Source organism: Rhipicephalus sanguineus, chromosome 1 (assembly GCF_013339695.2).
Source record: "Rhipicephalus sanguineus isolate Rsan-2018 chromosome 1, BIME_Rsan_1.4, whole genome shotgun sequence".
Classification (NCBI taxonomy): domain Eukaryota; kingdom Metazoa; phylum Arthropoda; class Arachnida; order Ixodida; family Ixodidae; genus Rhipicephalus; species Rhipicephalus sanguineus.
Genome location: NC_051176.1, coordinates 156,329,749 through 156,355,565, shown reverse-complemented (window position 1 = coordinate 156,355,565; position 25,817 = coordinate 156,329,749). Strand labels below are relative to the sequence as shown.

The window sequence follows — 25,817 nt, the reverse complement described above, 5'->3', positions numbered from 1 at the left end:
AGCTGCCTGCTCGTATATAGATCACGTGCTACGTGACGCCAAGAAGGCAGAAAAAAGAGTGTTCCACACTCGACCCCACACTATTCCCCCTCGCCTCGTTCTCTCCGAAAGAGCATATGACAAAGAAAGTTAGAGGTGACCGAAGTCACTTTCATGTCCCTTTTATCAGGTGCATACACAAAATATTTTTACAGATATCAAGAACTCGTTGCGCAGCTTATGTTTGCATAACAAAATTAGAGCCCGGTATACACATAAAGCCTTCTCCTTGCTTTCTCACCGCGGGAGCGGTTGATTGAAGGAGCCATGGGGCGACGCCCTTGGACGGTTCGCTCTGTGTTACATCACTTCCTGCTTGATGTCCGAATAAACACGAAGAGGGCATCATGCCATCATGGGATGTTTTGTGTCCTTAATATACGGGAGATTCAAGTATGCGCTTTTTAATATTTTTTTTTCTTCGCAAATACGCAACTCTGAGCCTTCACATTGCGAGGGTGCATGGTTTCTAAAGCCCTAACCCCCCGTACGCGTTACAACGCGTCAGCTCGTGTCGTGTGGACTCGGCACCGCGCCCTTTCCCTATGGAGTGAGAGGACGCGCGGCTACACGTAGCTGCGCGACCTCTCTTTCCATAGCAGTCGAGAAGGTGTTGAGAGGAGAGACGAGCTGATGAACGAAGGAATGAGAGAAACGAGCGAGGGCCTTTTTTGTATCATCAAACACGTGTAACTCAGCTATTACAGCAGCGTTTCGAAAAATTCTCACGGCTACGTGTTCGTTGATTGTAAACACTTTTGTTCATGAATAAACAGACTGTCCGAAAGTTAGCCACCAGCCTGGATATCGTGCGTGGGGAAACTTTCGCCTGCTGGCATATTGCAGGAAAGCTGGGAGGTTGAACATTACAAAGTTTCGAGGTTCCTTCGCGTGATTCAAGAACCGCGCTAGGAAAGCCATGTAGATGGTGCGTAGAAGAGTTTTCGGGTAGCTCGTCACTGGACTCAATGCCTTGATAACATGTCACTGCTGTGCGTGCGCTTCTATCAACTCCAAGGCGATGACGATTCATGCTAAAATGACTGGGCGTGCAAGCACGGAAACAAGAGAGAAGTCAAGACACCACAAACTCCGCTTGCGGCTCACTAGTTCGTCTCTCTGTTATTATTCTAAGGTAATGAAGAGTTGGCCGAAGCGTCTAAATCGCTCTTCTGAATGGCATTAATTCCTTCGGTGCGTGATCCTGGAACCGGTGGATGAAACCACCAAACATTCCTTGCTTTTTAGCGAATTGTATGAATTAGGGTAGTCCTGATAATAGCTCCATTGAAGCTAGTTGCAACGTAGTTCACGAAACCATTGATTTAAAAGTTATCTAGCAGATTTCTGTTAGTTGTTTAACGTAACGTTGTAGTTATCCTCCTGTCTAATGACTGCAAGCCATTTTGGGCTTTCAAGGCGGCATTCAAGTAACTGTCACTTCCCCCTTTTTTAATCAGAATAAAAACCTTGTATGTTGCACTAAGGGTACCCGACAAAACAAAATTATAATCAATGATCAATTACATAAAAGGCTCACCTCATCAATGTTTTTGGTGACATTGTCTTCCGAAGAAGGTCGCTTGGAGTTCGGCAGAAAGAACGAGCTCAGCGAACTCTGCCGCTTGTGCGGCATCTTCCCAGTCCAGTTGAAAGTCACAAGCACATTACGCCAAGAAGGTTGCGCGGCCGGTTGCAGTGCTGGCAGCACTTCTGTGGACGCGTGCAGGCTGAAACTGCCGAACGACTGACAAGTGATGTCGTATTTGTCGAATATTGGGAAGCAGCCCCCACTTCGAAGCAGCTTTAATTGGAAAACCCCGCGGCGAAAAGGAGGAAGAGGGGCAACCCGGGGGACGCATTTTCGGGGTTGCAACCAAGGAGGTTGAAGGCGACTTTGAGTACGGGGAGAGCGGAGAACGTCCTTGACATTCGTCGTTTTACGACCCACGCGCCCACCCCGTGAAAGAACACTGAAAGCCACAGGGAGCGTCACCCAACACAGGGAAAGCGTTTTCTCCCTCTGTTCTTCAAGTTTGTTGCACGTGCGGGGTGCAGAGAAAATCTTTTGACTGTGCTTGTGTTTCTGTATTTCTATTTTCCTTTTCATTTTTCCTCTCTACGAGAGCACTGTAAATAGTGAACAAACAAAGCAGTCTTCGTGATGCGTTCAAACCAAGCGGACGTGTTGATTCTCTGTCGTCGTCCAACCTACTAAAGAAAGTTTTGCCCCCCTGCTTTTCCGCCACAAAGTGAAACCGGAGGACAGGCGTCTTCGTTTGAACTACAGTGTACTAGAATTGGGCAGTGGGCTCACTGCCGTATCTCTGCGCCGCGCCTCCACGGCCCTCTCCGCATCGATTGCTTGGGCGCCCGCCAGGGGTCTTGACGCCAGTTTCTCCTGAAAACTTCTCTTGCGGGGTGTGAAGCGCGTCCTCTTGGTCGGGGTTACGCTGGCTACGCTGTAATTCCGGGGGGGGGGGGGGGGGGGGGGTATCAACAAACGCGGGGTTGGAGGCGGGGAGAGGGCCACCACAATGACACAACAAGAGATCACAAAAAAAAAAAAACAACGGAGGGAGAAGGGGGTTGAGCATTTTATTCTTTTTTAAAGCTTACCCAAGTAGCCGAAGCTACTGTTTCCATTCGTGCATGCCCTGCAGCGCATGTTCCCGCCATTCATTCGCTTGAAGGACCTTTGTCGGCACCACGCGAGCAGCTTTGCTGCACTTATGTATGCTTGTTTTTCTGAAGGAGCGGCATCTGTGTCTATCCGTACACTGCAACTGTCTCAAAGACGGCCCGCCGCTGCATCTGGACGGGAGGGAGGCGCTTTTTACAGTCTCCGGCGGTCGTGCACATAGAGCATGCAGCTTACGTGCAGAGAAATTTCTCGTGCAGCGTTTGACAACAAAAAACAGCTGGACGCAACGAAGCTAAGAGTGACCGCGCAAAGTCAAGTGCGATAACAATAAAAGCAAGAAAATACGAGGGCGGTGACAGCAAAACCTTACTCGTGCTTTGGTAAAGCGGTCAGGGTACTTCTAAAAAATGATAAAGAATTCTGGCTGCTTGTTTCGCTCGAAGTCCTAAGCACAGAACTACTGCCAGATGAAAAGGGCTGGATAGAGATCGATGTACAAAAACACTTGTGATCGGTGAAATGCAAGGAAGAAGTCCGCTCCCGAGCGAAAGAGCGCCAAGAGCGACCGCATTCCCCGCTCGCCCTGTGCGAATTAAAGGCAAGGCTGGAGGGAAGACAGGACGCGCGTTCCACGACGCGAGGTCGGTAGCATGCCCAACGAAAGCCAACGGAACGCGATCGTGCAAGTGCTCCGGCTTCGCATCGCCTCATGGTTCCATTTAGCGTCCCAAAACCAAATATATTGCTCAAGGTGTGCCTTGCGTTTTTCGTAGAAATAATTTCTTTATCATGTACATTAAGACGAAAAGTTGAAAGTTCACTAGAGTGTATCGCCCGCAAAGTATGTCTTTTAGTGTGATTTAACTCTCGTACGGCAGGGTCCTCGCGCCGTTGCCGGTCCACCTCGCCCGTTGACGATCGGGCGAGGTGGCTACATACAACAACTACTACTACACTTTAAGATTGAAAGGGTTTGCAGCGCAAGCACGGTAGTGCTGAAGGAAAGGTATAAAGGCGAGGAACGGAAAGCAAAGAAGGACGACACGAGCGCTGACTACCAACTGGTTTTATTGCTCACGACACACACGTACATATATACACAGAGGTAAAAACTTTTAACAAGCAGACGTCAGTAACGTGACACAATTCGGTGGCATGTCCGATAAAACTAAGGTAGATTGATAACTATTAAAAGATTAACCCTTATCCAAAAGCGCGAATTCTTTTTCATGCAAGGCCACCGAAGGCTGGCTCACGCATTCACCTTCATATTTTCTAATGTGATACGCCTCAGCGATTTCTCGTGTTAGTTTCTCTTTATGGCGTTCCAACACACTCCCAGCTTGAAATTGCGGCTGACAGCCGCAACTTTTGCAGTGCAACACAAGGTTGGAACTTATCCCCTTGCACAGGTCATTCTTATGTTCCCCTAACCTCTTATTTATACACCGCCCAGTCTGTCCTATGTAACTGCGCCCGCACGTTAAAGGAAGCCTATACACCACGCCCACGGAGCATTCTACAAATTTATTTGCATGTTTTACTGCGCATGCCCGTCTCCTCATACTTGACATTTCACTAAGGCGTTCATCCGTCAACCTACAAATCTGACCGACTTTGCACGGAGCTGATAAAACCACATCCACACCGTATCTCGACCCAACTTTTTTCAGCCCGTGAGATATTTTGTGGAAATATGGGATAACAGCCACTCTTTTCTTTTCTTTCTGTCTTTCTGTTTTGACTTGCTTTTGTTTTACTTTCTGCAGCAATTTTTCACACACAGATGTGATGACGAATTTTGGGAAACCCGCTGAGAGGAGCCTGTTTACTTGTGTTTTTACACTGTCCGTCACCAAGTGTAGGCACGATTTAGATAAGCTCGCGCTTATGGCCGAAGACGCAATCGCTCTTTTTACCAGTTTACTATGGCTGGAGGCATAGTTTAATATAGGCTTAACACTTCGCGGTTGGTATTCCCAGCAAACGTGATTTGGAAATATTCTGATATTAATATCTAGGAAACGCAACGATCCCTGTTGAGGAACTTCGCAGGTGAAGTCTAGCCCACCCCCGTGTTCTTTGAAAGCACCTAAAACAAGCTCGGCCAGGTCTTTTTCATTTTTTACGGAAGGCTGCAGGAAAATTAAATAGTCGTCCACATATCTGAAGGCGACTTGCACCATGCCTTCGAGTTTTTCTTTCAGAGTCACGTCTACCCTGGCAAGAAATATTTCACTTAAGACCGGGGCGACTCTTGAACCTATGCACACACCCGTGCGTTGTTTATAAAGAGACCCACCCCACGACACAACGGTGGAATCCAAGTAGAAAAGCAACAGTTCCATGAAACAACTAACACTGATGCCACAATCATTGATGAACACATCTTCGCGGTTATTCTTGGTTATACAATCTCTAACATATTGTAACAAGGTGCTCTGAGGAATGGAGTAATACAGGTCAACAACGTCGATGCTTATCGTCGGACAACCAATAGGATTATGATCCTTTAGATACGTGACGACCTCCTGCGAATTACGCGCGCGGTAGGGGTCTTCAATTACTAGACTAGAGAGATGTTTCTGTAGATAACCTCCCAAAAGCTTCTGCCAGGTTTCCCTTTCAGAAACAATCGCACGCAGTGGTTGTTCTGGCTTATGGCTTTTTATGGTGAAAAAAATATCTCACAAAATATCTCACGGGCTGAAAAAAGTTGGGTCGAGATACGGTGTGGATGTGGTTTTATCAGCTCCGTGCAAAGTCGGTCAGATTTGTAGGTTGACGGATGAACGCCTTAGTGAAATGTCAAGTATGAGGAGACGGGCATGCGCAGTAAAACATGCAAATAAATTTGTAGAATGCTCCGTGGGCGTGGTGTATAGGCTTCCTTTAACGTGCGGGCGCAGTTACATAGGACAGACTGGGCGGTGTATAAATAAGAGGTTAGGGGAACATAAGAATGACCTGTGCAAGGGGATAAGTTCCAACCTTGTGTTGCACTGCAAAAGTTGCGGCTGTCAGCCGCAATTTCAAGCTGGGAGTGTGTTGGAACGCCATAAAGAGAAACTAACACGAGAAATCGCTGAGGCGTATCACATTAGAAAATATGAAGGTGAATGCGTGAGCCAGCCTTCGGTGGCCTTGCATGAAAAAGAATTCGCGCTTTTGGATAAGGGTTAATCTTTTAATAGTTATCAATCTACCTTAGTTTTATCGGACATGCCACCGAATTGTGTCACGTTACTGACGTCTGCTTGTTAAAAGTTTTTACCTCTGTGTATATATGTACGTGTGTGTCGTGAGCAATAAAACCAGTTGGTAGTCAGCGCTCGTGTCGTCCTTCTTTGCTTTCCGTTCCTCGCCTTTATACCTTTCCTTCAGCACTACCGTGCTTGCGCTGCAAACCCTTTCAATATGCATATTAACCAACTAGCCCAAATAGCCGTTCTTCTACACTTTAAGAAAAACATCTGGCGTTCTTTCGTTCTGCTTTTACAAAACATCTGGCGTCTTTCGTTGGTTTGTTTCATCAATCAACGGCGTTTTGAACAAAATTTTTATTGTTTAATCACGCACAGGAGAAATCTCACCAGGCACTACCTTGGAGGTAAACAATGGCTGCTAATGGGAATGAGAGACAGAAGAAGTCGGCTTTTAGCTAACACTTACACTTCTACTTCTACTAACGTTTCCTACTGGAACATGCCAATGGCTGCTAATGGGGAATGAGAGACAGAAGAATTCGGCTTTTAGTTAACGCGCACGCTGCGAATTTTTTATTGTTCAACAACGCACAGGAGAAATCTCCCACCGGCACCACCTTGGAGGTCAAAGCGTAAGACTTGTTACGGACTACTACGACGATGACGATTACGAGGGACGAACGGGTGCCGCCTTAAGGAGCTTCGCCCCTAAAAAAGAGATTTAGGGGGGATGATTGAAGTAGCGGGGGAGGCCCACGGGGATTGGGCTCCTTTGAAATGCTCCAGTTAGATCGACGGTTGTCATCGGCAGTTTATTGTTTTATCACGAGTGACCATGCATGCATTGTTAATCCATATTGTGATATGGCCAGCATTTGCGCATACACAGGCAGGGTTCCGTGTAAATAAAATTAGTTTGTCAGCACGTGACGCTGTCGAGTGTTATTTTGGTGGTGCAATTCTGCGGTGTAATAAAAATGTACGCACGTAATGTATGTTACTTGTTATGTACTCATAATACCTATGTATAGGTTTTTTTTTTTTTTTTTTCATTGGACCCGCGCGTACCAATATATATAGCCTACGAGTCCAACCAGTTTTGGTAACCTTGTATGATCTATGTCTGCAAATAAAAAAATTTAAGATTACCGTGCGGATACATTTAATACAAAGCCAAGTGATTCCGCCGATTATTGATTCGCGAAAAAGAAAACAGCATTAAGTAGGTTAGTCGCAGAGACCAGCTCATGCGAAAGCAAATAAATAAAAAATGAGGCATTGTTTATATCCGGTATAGTGGGGCTCGAAAGGCGGGAGTGAAGTCGCTAGGATCGCTACAGTGGCGAAAGGGCATTGAAAATCGTATCGACCAGCAGTACATAAAAAAAAAAAAACTTGAACGCCCCACACGCAGGAGCATTCATATTCATCATAGCCTATTAAAATATCGCCCACCCTCTGTAAATCGGTCACAACGACAGCACTTTATTTCACAACTCACAGAAATTTGCATGAAAAGAAGTTTCGTGTGTTGCGCACCGTAATTCAGGCTTTTCTTGCGCGCAAAACAGCAACGCGAGCTAGCCGCGCCCTGCAACCCGCCGGAAAGTTTCAGGTGACGTAGAGCTACTGCATATGCTACCTCTGACTCTAAGTGACTCTAAGGTGACGCTGCGAACACTTCTAGAACACTGTAGTTTGAACGATCGGGTGGATCGGGCCCAGAAGTTCGTCAAAAACGTGCGCGCAGCCAGGGGCTCCGGAAGTATACATATGGGGGCGACGGAATGAATAGGGGTACTGAAAAATGCGTGCAGTTTCAGTTGGGTGTGAAAAGATGACTCATTTGTGGCGATATTTGCAAGCAAAGGCCGAATATCTTTTACTCAATTTCTCTCGCCCCAGACTCGGTGCTGAAGAAATGTCTTCACGAATCTCGTTGCTCTCAGCGAGTTAGAAGGCGCAATGATACGTCACCACGTGGATAAACGGCCGCTGCATTGCAGCGGCTTTCGTGATTGGTGCTATGGATGTGGTTGCAGACTTTGAACACCGCAGGGAAGATGTCGTAAAAATATTATCGTAAGTTGTTGAATTGTGCTCATTTCTTTCGTTGTATCTGAGAGCTGGAACTCTGGTGCGATTTTGAATGGCACGTGTGAAAATAAACTTCAAGCAAGCCAAGATGGAAGATGTTCGCATGCAATATCTCAGGGGGGGACCATTGCATAGGGGGTCCCCCCCAGTCTAAACACAGGGGGGGTCAGGACCCCCCTGACCCCCCCGGGATTTACGCCACTGCTATTGGGCAATACGCCGCAGAGTTCGTCTGCGAACACGACAGGTGCATTACTTTCACAGGCTAATTTAACTATCTGCTAGCTAATTAACCGCATTAACTACATGCTAATTACAAACGCAAGTATAATTTACAGGTGCCTTGAGGTTAAGCTAGTAAGCCCCACTGTACCTCGTCTCTCCCACGGTCTAATAGGACTGCACTATAGTATATTTTGGTGTACTGTAGTTACATTATCCTTGACTAGTTGATATCTGGTACCTCAGCGAAGTTTCGGTCCATAACATTCTGTATTCATACATGTCATATATAATACATGTGTGCGTACTGGAACCTGGTACCTTGCCCGTTGTCCTTTTTTGCGCTATTTAGTTATGTCTGAAGTAAATTCGCACCAACTAACCCTACTCGCTTCTCTAATGTTGTTTCAGCTAACTTGCGCCTAGTATTAAAAAGCAATCATACGCGCTACGCGTGTCAAATCGGCCTAGTATTGTTCTGAGCCGTATGCAGCACGTCAGGATATTTTTTCGATTCCTCCAAGCTGAGTAATTAACAAAGATTGGTTAATTAACCTTCTAATTATTAACTCTAGCGAAAAATGGTAAAGGCAAAAGTTGTAGCACTTGCTCTGAAACGTCGGAATATTTCATCTATGCTAAGATAACTGCCAATCCGCCGAGCTGGGTAATTAACAAAGATTTCCTAATTAACCTTTAAAATACTAACTCTAACGAAAAATATTCAATAGAAAAGTTGTAACGCTTGTTCAGCAACGTCAGGTCATTTCATCTGGGTTAAGATAACTGCCATGTTTAATTTTTTTTCCCAGCTTTTCATTAGAGTGCGCGAAATACAAGGCAGCTAGCACAAACAAAACTGGCGCGCGCTATCCAGGCAGGAGCTGTGTCTTCGACACTTCGCGTAAAAACTGCCGGACTCCGCTTCCCAGTGGGTGCAGCCGTTCTTGCGCGAAACCTCGATATCAATTTTTATAGGCTGGATCACTCGTCCGGAAAAGGATGCGTACGACATTCGAGTGTGATTGTGCGCAGACGCTTCCGGCGGGCTACAACGTGTCAGTCATCATGGACACGTGGACGCGCCAGATGGGCTACCCGGTGGTGACCATCAGTCGCAGCGCCGACGACCCGACGCTCATACGAGTGGTCCAGGAACGCTTCCTGCGCAACAAGCAGCACCAGCGGAACGAGTCCGACGTCTCTCCCTACGGGTGCGTGGCGAGCTGTGCCGTTTACTGACTCTCTAGACAGATTCCCAGTGATGGCCTTCTAGCGCCTATAGCCACGTTACACGCTCAGAAATCACGGGCACTGGTCTCGTAATTAAAGCAAAGCTTTTGCATTCACTAAGCTCAAATTGAGTAATCCGTACACACACGTTGTGCATCGTAATTCAGAGGGCACTGTTTCTGACAAATAGGCGTCACGTGAAAAACGCCTTAATCACCGTCTTTATAGGGGTATTCAGACGGGGGACAAATGCTCGGGGGATAAAGGCGGAGCCTAGTGACGTCAGCTCGCGAGGAGAAGTCTCCACAAATGTCCCCCACTCACACTGACGAGGCGAACGGAGGGGGAGACCAGTGTTATTAGACTACTCTGGTGGCTTGTACGACCCGTCTGACGAGCTGCTGACGACGAGCTGCAGACTGGACACTCACTGCCGCTCTTTGCAGGATGCAGGAGCAAGTGCAACAATGTAGCCAAACAAGAGTCCGAAATTCCGCCATATCCCCAACCGCCGGGGGATCGTTTGCCCTGTCGTGGAAAAGGTCTCAGTCTCCTTCGAGGAGTCGTGGGGGGGTCGCGCCTACTCACTAATCCGTGACGACGTGGTCACGTGATCCGCAATCCCCCCGTGTCCCCCGCCGATTTCTCCCTCGTGTGAATACCCCTTATGGAACTTCATTTACCAGGGGCGTAGCTAGAATTTTTTTTCGGGGAAGGGGAGCGGGCTCAATCACCCGTTATGTATGTTCGTTCACGCGTTTGTGTGTGTGCGCCCCAGATAACTCTAGCTATGCCGACGCACTGTATGACGACGCGACCAAATACATGCTGCTGACTGTGGAGTAAGTCGCACTATTTGTTGTGTTCTACTTAATTGCTTAATTAGGCATGTTTATTGAACCAGCCTTTGAAGCAGCGAAGCTGAGGAAGAAATTCCAATGTGAATGTGGCGAAGCCAGGGGGCGGCACAAGAGCCCAGTGTGTCGCCCCCTGGCTACGCCACTGGTCCCTACCTTTGTTTCATTTTACCCTGTTGGAGTTGCGCTAAACAGATCAGAACGACGAAGAGCAGCTTGGCTGTCAAAAAATACCGCGTGACATGCCCGCTTGCGCACGTATGCGCGCTGTGATTGCAGTGCTCCGAATAACAGAGAGCTGAGCTAGTTGGTAAGTATTCATTCTAAAAAGACAGGGCGTGCAAACACGGACACAAGTCCGTGTTTGCACGCCCTGTCTTTTTAGAATGCAGTGCTCCCTAACGTTCCACGTGCAAACAAAGGCGACAGGGCAGCGACGATGGTGGTGGCTGTGCGATGGCGCACGTTTTCCTACCGGCCGCACAAATGAATGCGATAACTATACTGCGTCTGTTCATTACTGTCATGAACCGCCGCAACGGAAGCATATCGTTTGCATGCGGAACGTTAGGGAGCATTGCAATCAGGGCGTGCATAGGCGCACAAGCGGGCATGTCACGTGGTATTCTTTTGTATTTCGCGGACATCTGTAGTAAGCGTAAAAACACTAATAATTAGTAGATAGAAAGTTAGAAACTGTCTAATCGGACGTTGGGCAAACCGATGTACAACTTTCTCATTGGACTTTTTCCCCAGCTTCGTTGCTTCGAAAGTTGGATAATTAAACATAGCTAATTAGGCAATTAAGCAGAACACAAAAAAATAGTTACTTACTACATTCAATTGTCAGCAACATGCATTTTTTCGCGTTGTCATAAAGTGCGGCGGCATATTTTTAAACTCTGGCTAGAGTTAGCTGGGGCACCCTATACACATGCAAAACTGAAAAATTTCAGTTTTGAATGTCTGGCTAGGCCAGTGTACCTTATATACTCTGTGCTTATGCTGCATTCCCTTTTTTGTGTAATACGGCCTTTTGCAGCTTTTTCACCATAAAATAGTCGTGCTTTCGCTGTGGTTATCTCACCCCCTCTATTACATGCTGCTCCTATAGGTCCTAGAAGCCTGAAAGGGAATGAATGAATGAATGAATGAATGAATGAATGAATGAATGAATGAATGAATGAATGAATGAATGAATGAATGAATGAATGAATGAGACTAAAGTTGCTCTGAAGACGCGCCTCTGATTCGGTCATCCAGGCCGGAGCACGGCTTTCTGACAATCACCATCTTCTCATATTTTTATTCGTCCTCGCCGGTAGAGGCGCTTATACAAGCAGCTGATACATCTACCAGCACACATTGAACCGGTGTAGCGTACCTCAACAAATAAGCCCTCTTAAACAGCAAACATTTTATTCGTTTGTTGTCCTCTCTCTCCGACTCTAGGTACAAATGGAGCATACCTCTCAGCTACAAGACTTCGGCAGCAAAAAATAAAGTCAAGCAAATCTGGCTTCACGACGAACAAGGTCAGATGTGTGCACGCAATTTTATGTATATTACCTCAAAACCTGTCCAAGTTTCATTGGCACGCGCACTATTTATTTTGCTGTTCTCATAGTGACCTGTCGATTACGGCGACATAAACTCAGTTATGTGCGGTTAGTAATTGACTGCCTGTAATCGGTATCCTTAAGACCTTGTCTTGTGCTTCCTAAAATAGTGCCTACTTAACTAAGGCAGAAAGAAAGGAAAAAGAAATGGTGTGCAAGGTGCAAGGTAAAAAAATATATTAATTATGGTAATGAGGAGGTGGTTATAAACAATTGGTTGGGCGCTTGCAACCACACAATGGCCGCCGCAGGTGCTCCCAAGTTCCCACGTGTAAGATCGCAATATAATAGTCCGTATTTTTTTTCTTTTTTTTTCTGACATATGTCACACGGACATGTGTGTTCATTGACCAGTATCATTGACTTGCAGTTTAACTGAGAGTTTTTATTTTATTATTAGTAGGGGTATGCGAATATTCAAACTTTCGAATATTTTTCGAATAGTGTTTGCTATTCTATTCGATTCGCACCGAAGTTTTACTATTCGAAGTGTTCGAACTTCCTGAAAATAAATATAACGGTTTATAATAACGGAAAATAAATATAAAGACGCTAAATCGGCTTGCAGCGTGCTTGGTGTTGCGTTTTGGGGCGCCGACGTGCGAAACTGCGAGCCGCTTCCACCGATGCCCCGAGCGGTCGCTGCGCGACGAGCTTGCCGGGGGGTCCGCTGCCGATGCGTAAATCCGCGGTTCCGAGGAACCAGTGGGCGATGCGATTCGTTGCTTGCGACGAAACGCAATGCGGTTTCTTCGCTTTCGCATGTCCGCAGGCGCAATGTTCTTGCCCGCAAAGTTCGGATTCGTCTCGTACATCGGCGCCGTGAGCGGAGTTAGCTAGGCCTAGCCACGATTCCAAGCAGTAAGTTCGGTCGCGATGTGCGTGGCCGCGGTACCCGATGTTTCAAAGTACGCCATGCTCGATCGCGAGTGCGAAGAGTCGTCCCGCGATGGTCTTCGTCACGAGGTACGAAATGCTGATAAGCAGAACAGCAAAGGGCGTCCGCAGAACTTATTGCAGGGGGGTGCAGGGAGGGAGGGATAGATCCAGCACTGACAGCTTTCACTGCCGCGACATGACCTGCAAGAATAGTCAGTAGTGTGCAACGTGCGAAATTGGTTGGAAATAGAGAAGATCGGGACCTGAGTGTGCTAATCAAGCTGTGTAGCTCATTGCTATCGCATAGAAAAATATTATCCGAAATTCCAGGGAGGGGCAGCTGCCCCCCTTGCACCCCCCTCCGGACGCCCATGAGAACAGCTTGTCCAAGACGCACGTCTGCGATGTTCGCGACGAGCGCGGCGCACTATCGTAATCTGATGCTTGAGCTTCCGCTTGCAGCTGCCAAACTAAAGCGTAATTATATTCTAAATGATCGTCGACCTGTGAACACAGAACGAGTGCTAACGCGACTCTAAGTAGCGCGATTTTTGAGAGCCGTGACCTCGCGACGTGCAAGGAGCAGACGACGCTATCCCGGAGCGAGGATAGGACCAATGGCGAGGTGTGCTGGGGCAACATGGTGGACGCAGCCAATCGAAGGCCACGAAAATAACTTCAAACATTTGCTTTTTGTACGATTTTTTCTGAATGGAGGACCTAGCTGGAGCGGGAAATTTGAAGACGGAGAAATGCTCTTTCAGACGAGCCCAAGATGGCGGTGCCTGGTTGCGCCGCTGCGGAACTATAATTTCTTTTTAACGTAGTTTGTTTTGTTTTGTTTTGTTTTGTTTTTGCGATTTCCGCAGTAATTTTCGCCACCTCGGCAAGCACAACAAATTTTTTACCGCACTTCTACGTAGTTTTCAGTGGCGATATTTTGGAATCAGAAAAAGGACTACAGAAACTCAAAATGTGATTTTCGGAAATTGATTTTTTTTCTCTTATTTTTCGCGATACGAAAGCCGCATCCTCCCTTAGGAATAAATCTGTTCTTTGACCATGTTTGGGACTTGTAATTGTTCCTGTCTCGTAAGAACATACTTAGGGATTCTCTGCAGCTTTTTTGTGTAATTTCGCTGCGAAGTATTCGAAGAATACTTCAGGAATATTCGAAAATTATTCGAAAACTATTTGATTTTCATTCTCACTCAATCTTTATTATTCGATTTCGCTTCGCACTAAAGATTTTGCTATTCGCACAGCTCTAATTTTTAGCAGAACGTTTCATGCATATTTGTGTCCTCATACCATCGGCGCACTTACGCCTAGAACGCTACCTCATTCTCTCATGTTTTCTTTTTTTTTTCTCTCGCCCCGTCTCCTTTAGATGAATTCCACATTTACGACGCCGGACAGCACGGCTGGGTTAAATTTAACGTCAATCAGACAGGTTACTATCTTGTCAATTACGACCCAACCGATTGGCAGCGACTCGGAGAGGTTCTTCAAAAGCACCACGAGGTAAGTGCTGTAGGCGGGCACATAGCTATGTAGCATTGAAGAAAAATGCACCCTAAATTGCGTCGTCTGTGGCACAGTGCGATGAAGCACCGCAACAACATGAGTGCATTGTTTGTGAGTACAGCACGCGTTATCTGTTTCTTGGTATGTCATTGCCGAAATTACCACGTTGAATATTTTCCGTCACTTAGAGAAGAAAAGAAGAAAGCAATCACTGGCTTCAAATTTTGTTCATTTAATTGTGAACGCGCTTGTATGTGTGCTAGAATTCTTTTTAGTGCACCCCCCCCCCCCCTTCAACTTTGTCGACGCCAGATGGGTAACCTACTCATCTGCTTCAATTGCTGTAATTTCCGCTGTACAATCTGTACAATTTATTTCTTTAGCTTGCGGCTGCATGCAGTAAAGGTTCTGCCACAGTGTAAAAACAACGACAAAGTGTTTGGAATGTTATATCTTGTAGGTATTAAGGCGAAACCTAATGATGCTTTGTGATTTAGTTTGGATGGCTTCTAAGACCATTGCAACGCGGAAATTTGAAGCTGCACTTGGCATTAAGATTCTGAAGCCTTCGAACTGCGTGGTGATTGTGCCATGAAATCGCTATCCTCGTTTGTGCGTACATTTAAGTAAAGTCATTAAAGCTTGACATTCGAGCCATCCGCTGAAGCTACACATGAAGTTTTACGGTTGATTTAATTTTTATCCAGGGGCATATAACTAAATGATGCAGCGGAAGCGCCAGGGGGGGAGGGTCAGGAGGGGGCAGCCCCCCCCCCCCCTGCCTCATGCAAACATAGTCAAAACACAACGTATATGTTCCACATGGGTCCCCTCCCCCAGTAACGAAATCCCGGCGCCGCCCCTGCGAATGATGTTTTCTGGGCAGTAACTTTTATGGCACCTGTGTGCATACATGCAGCCACGGGCTTGCACATGTTTTCTTTGACATCAGACATGTCTTCTTTCGGTTGCCCACCAGGAATTGACGCCTGCTGACAGGTCAAACCTGCTGTATGACGCCTTCCAACTAGCTTGGTCCAACCGCCTATCGTATGATGTTCTTTTTAATATGACTCAGTACTTAATCCATGAGATGCACCTCATACCATGGTCAACAGCGCATGGATCTCTACTTGCGCTGACGCATCTCCTCGAAAACACCGAGGTCCGGCGACCCATGCAGGTAAGTGCAACTTCTCAGCTATTTGATAGAGGCGCTGATTTTCTGAATGCACGCTTTGTTTTTGTTTTTTCTCTTTCCCTCTAGACATATATCCGCAAATTGGTAGACCCCATTTACAAGACACTTGGATGGGAAGATGGTGATAAGCACATGAACAAGCAAGTACCCTGTGTTGAATTATTACTTAATTTTAACTGTTTTATCAGGACACCTTCCCTGAATGAGTTGCACTGGAGTAAAAAGAACCTTGGGAACTGAAAGTTTCAGAAAAGTTCAAAGACAAGTTTCAGAACTGATTTATACTATATGCAAACTCAATAAATAGGTGTTAGAAAGCCGATATTCCTGTTCGGAGTAATATTAACCTTGGAAGGGTCTCCATGTAAATTTATCATATAGGTTCACAATGAAGGGACAAGGGGGCAGCGCTAGAACGAATACAAAGGACGAGATGAAGACAAAACAGCGCGTGTCCTGTCTCCTGCCCTCATCTCGTCTTTTGTGTTCGTTCTAGCGCTGCCCCCTTGTCCCTTCGTTATGAACCCAAACCAACTCGCCCACCTATCCGTGATTATGCAATGCTTATCATATAGGCGGAAGAGCTGTGTTTAGCAGGGTGGCGGCTTGGGCTAGTTGGTAGGTTATGACAATTGTTATAGCGCAAAATCCGGACAAAGACAAAAGGAACACGAACGCTCGTCTTCCTGTACTTTTTGTCTTTGTCCAGATTTTGCGCTATAACAATTGCTGTGTTTAGCATCCCGCTGTTCGGCTTGCTGGTGCGTTTAGTTGGACGATACATGAGTGATGTGATCGGAACAAGCTCTTAGCTAAGCGCTAAGTTTTGCGTGGGGCTTGCGAAAACGAGTGAGACACATGTAACATGGTTCAGTGCGTATTTGATGATGAAGCATCATCAATAAGACGTGTTACTGAATGATACCAAAGATTTAAGGAGATCCCCCGGAATTTCAGGAGACAGTTGCGGCCATAGTGTATACATATGAGACAGACTATTTAGGGATACAGGGGCTGCCCTGAAGGTACTAGCTTAAACTAGAACCTCTACAGTGACGCACTAAAACGTTTGCGCTAAGAAATTCGGTGCACTATTCTGATTTGTCATCTAAAGTCGGATACAGCTTAAGAAGTCTTGGGGGGGGGGGGGTCCCGCCCAGACGACCGACGTACAACTGCCGATAGCCTTCGCGACTAAAGAAATCATTCATTAGACGGAAGGCGAAGTCACCCGCGGCCGCCCGGTTCATTACGTCAGTCGAGAGTGTGAGACCATTGGTGCAGACTCATATTCATGCGCCTTTGAGGAGAAAATACCGCAAACTTCTAAAGTTGTATTCGACCATGCATGGGCAGTGGTTTACGTAAAACTACAATGCGAGGCCCCACGTGTATCAGCCCAGGAGTATCCAGCCGAACAACGTTCTGATCTGCTTCATATCAGCACCCATATTCACCCAGGCTGTTGAATTCTCACGTTAATTGTTGCTGTTTGATTCGGACTGGTTAATTCGAACGCTCTCTTATTTATTTATTTCAGCAACAATTTCGGCTGGCATGCATATGTGCAGTCAATCTTTTCGGTCTGTCCGACGAAGATTTTCAAACCAGGGCGGTTATTCACAATGACTGATTACATCAGTAACCCGATTCTTACGTGCGCCTTCCTTATTTAATCATTGGTTGGAAAATTTCAAGCACAAGCGCGCAATGCACAGTACAGTCGTAAGTAAAATCGAAACTGCATTGCGCTACTATGAGAGCTTCAACAGCCTAACTGCCACCGCCATCACAAGATGGCGACAGCTTGCAGCGCGCTATTTTCAGTCTGATTGTGAAAGCCCATTCAATATGAAAGTTGTTTTACATACCGAGTTAATTGCGAATATTGTCAATGAAGCTTGACAGAACTGTATGCGTCTCAGTATCCACCGGCAAAGCGGTCAGTGTAGTCGTGAGCCACCATCGTGGGCCACATGGAGGAAGGAAAGCTTTCCTTCAACACTACGACAACGTTGTGTGGTGTTCATAAGTGGGATCGGTTATATGCCTAAATAAATTTTTATACTGTGAAGGTGAGTTAGCTGCTTTTGTCGCTTTTCTTGTTGCCAGAATCGGAGGCTTGCTGAGAAACAAATTGCGCGGATTTCTACTTAGTTTAGAAGTTTTCTCGGTTTCCTGCTTTAAATTCGTAAGAAGTGGGTACGCGTGCGAATCATTGTCATGACAAATGAGTAGGCGGTGTTTTTTAACGTTTTTTCTCCTCTTGTTTGATTTGGCCCGACGGTTAATTAGGTAACTCGCGGATCCTGTCAGGGTCGCGTTAGGACAAGGTGACGCGCATTGGTGTGGCAAGAGTGGGGGTTGGAAGCTAGGGGGTTGGGGTTCAAACCTCCCCCCCCCCCCTCCCCGCTGGTATAGTTACGTTTTGTATGTATGTGTACACATACTCGCATACATACAAACATACGCGCGAACATACAAAGGAGGGGGAGGGCATCGAACCCCCTCCCGTAAGGCTACGCCTCATGTTCTAGTGCAGACATTCTGGCTGTGCTTATTTATTTTTAGGCTTTTTTATTTTAATTTTATTTCACATTTATTTTTTGTTAGAGGCCCTGAGATTCCTTTCATAAAATGTGGGTATGTTCTCTGGTAGCAAGGTTTCTGAGGTTTTCCTCTTGCCAGTAACACCCCATACTTGTGAAATTTCAAGAAACCTGGGCAACGGGCATCGTGTTTATAAGAGCTGGGCAATAAACATCAAGAGTTTCAGTGATGTCAGGAAGTTGGAAGGGATTGGCCATTGTTTTGAGTGAAATTGTAGTTTCGCTGTTGCATATTCAGGAGTAATGTTTAGTAATATCGATAATATCATTCTCAAAAAGCAAGGCAGCTTTACGCCGAAAAAATGTTTCAGAGCTCTTCTACCACGAAATAGAGATCGAACAGAGCATAACAAATGTTGTTCAATGTTTTAGTATGCTGAGAAGAGTCATACTGGACCTGGCATGCCGAAATCTACATCAAGAGTGTCTCAAAGAAGCAAAGCGGCGCCTCTCAGCTTGGGTAGATGGTGGGCAGTAAGTAACCATTACCACTTCTGTGCATGGGCGTCAGCAGGATTTTGTCTTGGGGTGGTGCAAATCCGTGCTGCACAAAGGGCGGGAGCGCTGGTGTGGCTTGAGAGGGGGGGTGGGGGTGCAAGTGCTGGTGTGGCTTCTGGGGAGGGTGGGAAGGGTGCAAGTGCCCTTCTTGCACCCCCCTGCTGACGCCCATGCTTCTGAGTGTGCATGCTTCTGTGTGTTCTGCGTGCTTCTGTGCATGCTCCTGTGTGTGCAAGAAATCATATACGGAGATAAGTTCTAGTAATACTGTGTCAGCCATTGGATCGACTGAAAGTATTGAAATTTGTAGGGAGAAGGTAGCACACAGATTCTTTATGAGCACAAGGGAACTGTGCTCATCTTAAGGATGATGTTGTCTTTAGTGTATATTATTCTCAACCATAAATGAATTATTGAACATAGGTGCAAAAATAACATCTGACAGGGGTTACAGGATCAGGCACTAGAGGTACAGCAATGCGAGTGAAAAAGCAGCTGACTATTTATGACTTCAGTTTCAGTAGTTTTTTTGATAGGCAGATGTAAATAATTTAATTACAGCACTCAAGTTTTGGAACTGTTTTGAAAAAAGCATGGTTCATACCTGACGTTAATAGGCATTCAGCTGGCATTTCTCGTTATGGAGCTTCGTCCAACCATAAAGGATAGCTTTACTAAAAGTGACGATCTTGTAGGTCATAAATAAGCACCAAAGGTTGCAAACACCCCCTTTGCGAACAACTCTCACCTACAGTACTAGAGACACCTGTGAAAGGGTTGATGTGCATAATGACCACTGTAATTCTACTGTTCTCTCTTTGAGCTGTCTCTAAGCGTCAACATACAAATAAATGAATGTGTGGAGGAACCAGTTTCACATTCTTGTGTTATATTTACTATATAAAAAAAATAATAGCTAACAGCTACGTGGCTATGTGTTAAGTTCACTACATACAATAAATTTATCTCTTTTTTTGTTGAAGGGAAGTTCCAAGAAATATTAGAGGCATTGTTTACCGCTACGGAATTTACCAGAGCAGTGGAGACCACGAATGGCAGTTCATGTGGGAAAAATACCTAAAGGAAGTCTCAGCCCAAGAAAGGATCAACCTGCTTTATGGCCTTGCCCATGTGAGGAGTCCACCACTGATCCACAGGTAATATGCACACTGTGAAATTATTTATATTACAAATAAGAAAATGTCATTCCATTCTGGGCACTTTCATTATTTTCAAAAATATGATTTCCTACAGGCATAGAAAACACTGTATGATACTTCCATATTCAGTTGTTGAACAAAGTAAATACTAGAAGAGTAGAAAGCACAAAGTTTGTCAAGCAATGTTTTCAAGTAGGCTGAGAGATTTGTTAAGGGAAGACAGCTTGTGACTGCATCATTGTTCATTTGTTGGTAACTCTGAATGAGAGTTGAAACTGAGACTTATTTAAAACTGTGTAAACAGCCCAATGATGGCATAAATTATACACACTGTCATTTTTAAACAGCCCTAAAACTACAAAGACAAGAGAGGACATGAGGGTGATCACTGTCCTTGTGAATGTACTATATACTATGTTCAGCAATCGCCCTTATGTCTTCTCTTGTCTGTGTAATTTTAGCACTGTTTAAAGATGATAGGATTCAAACCACCTAGCTCACGCACGCATGCTTTTAAGAATGCACACTGGCCAAATGATTTTTTGTACTACGAGAACTTTGCCAAAAAAAATCAAGTAGCTTGATTTTGGCCACCAGCAGCAGAGAAACTCAATTGACGTATTATTTATTTATTTATTTATTTATTTATTTATTCTGAAATACCTTGCAGGGACCATTTATATTAAGTAAGGCATGTTTAATACAAATTACACAAATGAAAGTAAGAACACTACATAAAAGGTATATGAATGTATCATGCCCGACAACCAAAGAAAAGCAAAAAAATGCAGTAAACATGTTGATATGACAAGGCAGAGAAAGTACCAGGTACTGCTACGCATAAATCACAGCAAAACATTAAAAAAATAAAGGGTAGCTTGAAGGTATTCACGATACTTACATTAAAAGACTACCAAAAAGTCTTTTTGGGTTCGCTTCTGTGACTATGCTTTCAGAGAAGGTTATTCCATAGACTTATCACATTTGGAAGCACTGATCAGTTAAACGCATCAGTGTTATCATAGATGTCTGTGAAGCTTTAATAGTAATTGTGTATTCTTTGTGGCATGTACGACAGCATTTTCAGGCACAAAATATGATGCTTAAATTGATCTACACAACTACAATACAACAAAGAAAGGGCAATGTCATGGCAGTTACTAAGCAGCTACAAGGAAAGAGATAGTTCACTTTGCATTACACTGGAGTGGTAGTTATAATTTTGATAAATGAAATGAGCACCTCTATTCTGAATTGCTTCTAACGTTGTATTATAGCTAGGTAGTTTTTATAGAGGACAAGATTGAAGAAAACTCAAGGTGTAGGAAAATGAATGTTTGAAACGCTAACTTATGAATAAGAAAGGGTGAGTTTTGAAGATTTGGATATAAACACTATGCCAATGATCTGCTGCATGCATGCACACGATGGTAATATGGAGAATCCCAGAGAAGTGTAGCGTAAGGGTGTAGTGTAAGGATGGCACCGACGTACTTCAGTGAACAAGCCTGAACTAATGTAATGTTTTTTGTTGTTTTTTTATGGCATACAAAAATACAGAATGCTTTTGGCATAAAAGACATTACTTTGCATTTAGTCAAGTCAAAGTTCACTACTAGGAGGGGGTGGGCGCTGGGTTAGCAGTGTCACATAACTCATTATTTAAGTTTTGGTCTTCTTGAAGAGTGTGGAGGTCAGCGCAATTATTAATGGTACGAGTCCTACTTTTTTTTCAAGGTCCAATTGTCCACCGAATAAAAACCCAACTGAAAATCTGATGATGCTACACGGACATACGTTGCGCAATCTCTTTAGTATGCCCACCTACCGCATGAGGTTGCAGCTCAGTTCTGAGCACACAGCAGGCATGTGCCTTCGATAATAGAGTCTGCCGCCTAGTGTGAAGCGCATGCTGTAATTCGATTTGTGCATGCTGAGGGGTGCAGCGCAGCTGAAATTCATCAACGAATGAGTAGTGTGCACGGAACAACTTTCATGTGGGACAGCAAGGTGCGGCAGCCTCGTACAGCGTCACCCTTGAACACCTACGAAGGGCAATTCAGAACAAGTGAAGAGGAATGTTGTATATCAGACATCGTCCTTTTTCATGACAATGTGTGGCCTCACAGTGAAGCTGCAACAAAGAAAGTCCTGCAATGTTTTCGGTGGGAAGTGTTTGATCACTCACCGTCATAGGCTGGCAAAAAAATTGGTGCTCACTCACTCAAGGAACTATTTTGCTCTTAGGGCTCACTCGGACTCAGACTCACTAAAATTTTTCCCAACCGGGCTCACTCGGACTCAAACTCACCAACATATTACTCATACGGACTCACTCACATTCGTACTCATGGCTCAATCTAAGTCTGAGTGAGCCTAAGTGAGTCAACTGATGAGTGCGTGAGTGCAAAATCAGATTTCTTGATCATGATGTCAATTCTCTGTAACGCCAATACCTCACATAATTGGTACTCTTCATGGCGCCTTTTGATCTCGTACCTTGAAATACGAGTTATCAGTGGTTGCAGTGCAGTGAGGACACTTTTATGAAATACACAACTCGCACGGGATTTTTTTATCGAAAACTTGCCGTGAAGCAGTTTGCGGGGGAGGTCAAGACACCACCTCCCCCCTAACTCATGCCTCTGATCAACACATATTAAAATGATGTATGAACGCTAGTGCGTCGAAATATGTGTGAGTAGAAGTGAGTATAAACGTGAGCCAATATAAGGCTGATAGTAATGCTGAAGATGAATAGATAGGACCACAGGTCGGCAAAAGAAGTGGAGCTCACTCAGACTCATCAAGACGTATATTTTGTGCTTAGGGCTCTCTTGGACTCAGACTCACCAATATTTTCCTCAACTGGACTCACTCAGACTCGCTAAACTTTTTCTTAACCGGACTCGCTCGGACTCAAACTCACCAAAATATCACTCACCCAAACTCACTCATTCTCAGACTCACGGCCCGATCTGAGTATAAGTGAGTTCGAATGAGTTTGCCGGCCTATGCCCACCATACAGCCTGTATGGTGGGCATAGATTACCATCTGATTACCATCTCTTTGCTCACCTGAAACACTGGCTAGGAAGACAGGAGTTTGACTCACACAATGAGCTGCAGACCAGCGCACAGAACTAGTTGAAAGCACAGTCGGCTGCCTTCTGCATGGGTATAGGAAGGTTTGTGCCATGCTACAACAAATGTCTCAATCTAAACGGCGACTATGTAGAGAAGTAGCTGGTATGTGTACATAAATGTTCAAAATAAAGCAGTTTTAATTTTCACTCAGGTTTGTATTTCGCGTCCGATCGGACCTTCAGAAAATAAATAGTCCTCTTATAATATATATTATGTGACAGTATAATTGGGATGTAATTGCTCACAGTAGTTACATGAGTGTTTTATCAATTGAGTTCTTCACATCCTCTAATGCATAGTCCAACAAGCATCATCACAATGTTGTGAGGGTAGAGTTTACGCTGCCAAATTTGCTGTCATAAAAATTCTGGCAGACATAATTAATATGCTATCTGTAAAAAAATGTTCAAGAGCTCAACAATTTAAACAATGAAACGTTACTGCATCTGGTATTGATTTCACGAAAATTACCAGTCAAGCAGTGCTGAGAATGCCAATTTAAAATGACCCTACAATAAGAAATGCATTTAGTCGTGTGGTGTTGTTCTGTAAAAGTCCACTAGATCGGCTGTACACTTCAGCACGTGTTAACTGGATAGGGCTAGATAGTCTACGGTGACGATCAGCACCCGTTTGCGAGCTCTCAAGCTCTGTCAAATCGGTGTACGCTGAGATGGACAGCCCACATAGTGGGCCCTTATAGAATACCACCCTTGGTGTCTACAAAAGTAGTATTCATGATGTGATATTTACAGATATTTTTCAGAGAAATAGAACAAAACATTGTATGGCGTATGGCGGGAATTTTTTTTGTCGCGTATAGTGGCACGATAGAGCCTGAATAATTGATAAAGTCTGAAAACTTTGTCAAATGCTTATCTAAAGTTAATTGCAGTAATACGAGTGCGTCTCACCGTGAAAGGCTTGAATAATAAACTGACTGGCGAATATTTTTTTGTGAAGAATGCGTTTTAACTCATCAATCTCATACACGCAGATTCTCAGTCATTATGCATGCAAATACATGGTTGGCCATATAAACACACCACTTGGTATTTTCAGTTTGTTCCAATTTTTGATAATTGTTGCTTTGTTTACAGATATCTGGCATATGCAATGAATGAGAGCTACGTGCGTAGGCAAGATTTTTTCAGTGTGCTTTCCTTCCTGGCTGGAAATCCAGTTGGCCGTGATATTGTTTGGAAATTTGTGCGATACAAGTGGGACAGGCTTGTCCACAGGTAAGCAAACTAGTGCAAAGAAGCCGGAGGCTTTCTTTGTAATTAACATGTTGGCTAAAATTTAAGACTGACAGTAATGCCCAACTTACTGTTTAGGTTCTCACTAAATGACCGCAACTTTGGAAATGTTGTGAAAACAATATGTGATTATTTCACAAAACAGTTTGATTACAATGAGGTAAGTGAGCGCTTTCAATATCGACAAGAGATAAATGGGAAATAGGCTCACTGTGTGTATACTGCCATACATTTCCATGACATCTAAAAACTCCTTTTGCAGATGCAGGCTTTCTTCCATAAGAACCCAAATGCTGGTGCAGGCAGGAGAGCCCGTGAGCAAGCTCTGGAGAATGTTCGCAACAACATAGCATGGATCAAACATCATGAACCCAGCGTGGCACGATGGTTGACCACCAACGTCATTCCAGAGCCCTGGGAAAACATGCGTTTGCCTCGCCATGTGATTCCTGCAAGTTATGACATCACACTCGAGCCCATTCCTTCAGAAAATGTTACAGTGGGTTCCAGCACTACTAGGATAACAGTGGTGAAGGCTACCAGTGTCCTTCTAGTGCATGCAAAGAATGTCAACATTACTCGAACAGTTGTCATGCGTCACAAGCGTGACACGTTTGAAGAGGTCTCCCTGCGTAACGAGCCTTTCTTGTACGTAGAAAATGACTACTGGGTCATACAGACCAGGGACATTCTCCCTCCCGGAGGCTATGTGCTCAAATTTGAGTTTAGTGCTTCCATGCTCAACTACCTGAGTGGCATCTACAAGACAAGCTACTGGGATGAGGCATCCCAAAGCAACAAGTGAGTTAAAACAGACCAGAAAAAAAAAAATTGCTATCTCACTGTTTTTCTGAGGATTACAACAAATAAGTCAAACCGTTGAGCGGCTTTAACATTTTTTCTAAACAGTAAACTTAGGTATTAGTTGTGATGTTGCACCTATAATTTATTACATTACAACTTTAATCCCAGCCTTATGAGTTGGACATACAAACTGTAATACATATTTTACATATGCCGTATTTTTTTTTATATAACCCGCACCCACAGTTACAATGGACTGCAAAAAAAAAAATAATTGCATGTATATCACACAGAAATATCTGCAAACAACAGCACTCAAGTCTTTGTAGAAACAGTTTCCATTTTATGGATGTACAACTCGTTCAAGTTGGATCTTTGGCTTGGGGCTCTGTTGCCCATTCCTTTGACAACTCTGATAATCTCCAAGCTCTACTGCATTCTGGGGGAATGCTGTTTAGCACATCTTGTGGTGAAGTCTAAAGCTGCGTGGCCACCCTGAACCAATGTACAGAAACTATGGAAATTTCGGATGCTGTGTCTAGCTCCATTTTTTAGACATATCAATGCGCGCTATTATTAAAAATGGCAGCCATAATGTAATGCCATTCAGGTTGTATGTCACACTCTTGTTTTTACGAGGAGGATAATTTTTCAGCTTTCTGAAAGCTGTGCAACCGCTGCGAATAATTTCCATTGAAGTGGTACCAGATTAAAACAGCTAAGTTAGGCATGGCAGTGTATAGCAAACTGTCACAGGATGTTTGCCTGCATCAATTATGGGGCCCATGATCGCATGATACAAGCTACTGAGGACCA

The 25,817-nt window shown here is 44.7% G+C and overlaps 1 protein-coding gene across 1 annotated transcript in view; it reads left to right on the top strand.

Moving 5' to 3' along the window:
- The window catches only part of LOC119400797 (putative aminopeptidase-2), a 119,488-nt gene that overhangs the window by 41,458 nt on the left and 52,213 nt on the right, over positions 1-25,817 (top strand). The window contains exons 9-18 of the mRNA XM_037667744.2: positions 9,244-9,422; positions 11,751-11,833; positions 14,187-14,320; positions 15,303-15,506; positions 15,591-15,664; positions 18,506-18,607; positions 19,615-19,788; positions 24,039-24,179; positions 24,276-24,357; positions 24,460-24,998. Of these exons, the coding sequence (XP_037523672.2) occupies positions 9,244-9,422; positions 11,751-11,833; positions 14,187-14,320; positions 15,303-15,506; positions 15,591-15,664; positions 18,506-18,607; positions 19,615-19,788; positions 24,039-24,179; positions 24,276-24,357; positions 24,460-24,998 (1,712 nt within the window). The remainder of the gene's footprint in view (positions 1-9,243; positions 9,423-11,750; positions 11,834-14,186; positions 14,321-15,302; positions 15,507-15,590; positions 15,665-18,505; positions 18,608-19,614; positions 19,789-24,038; positions 24,180-24,275; positions 24,358-24,459; positions 24,999-25,817) is intronic.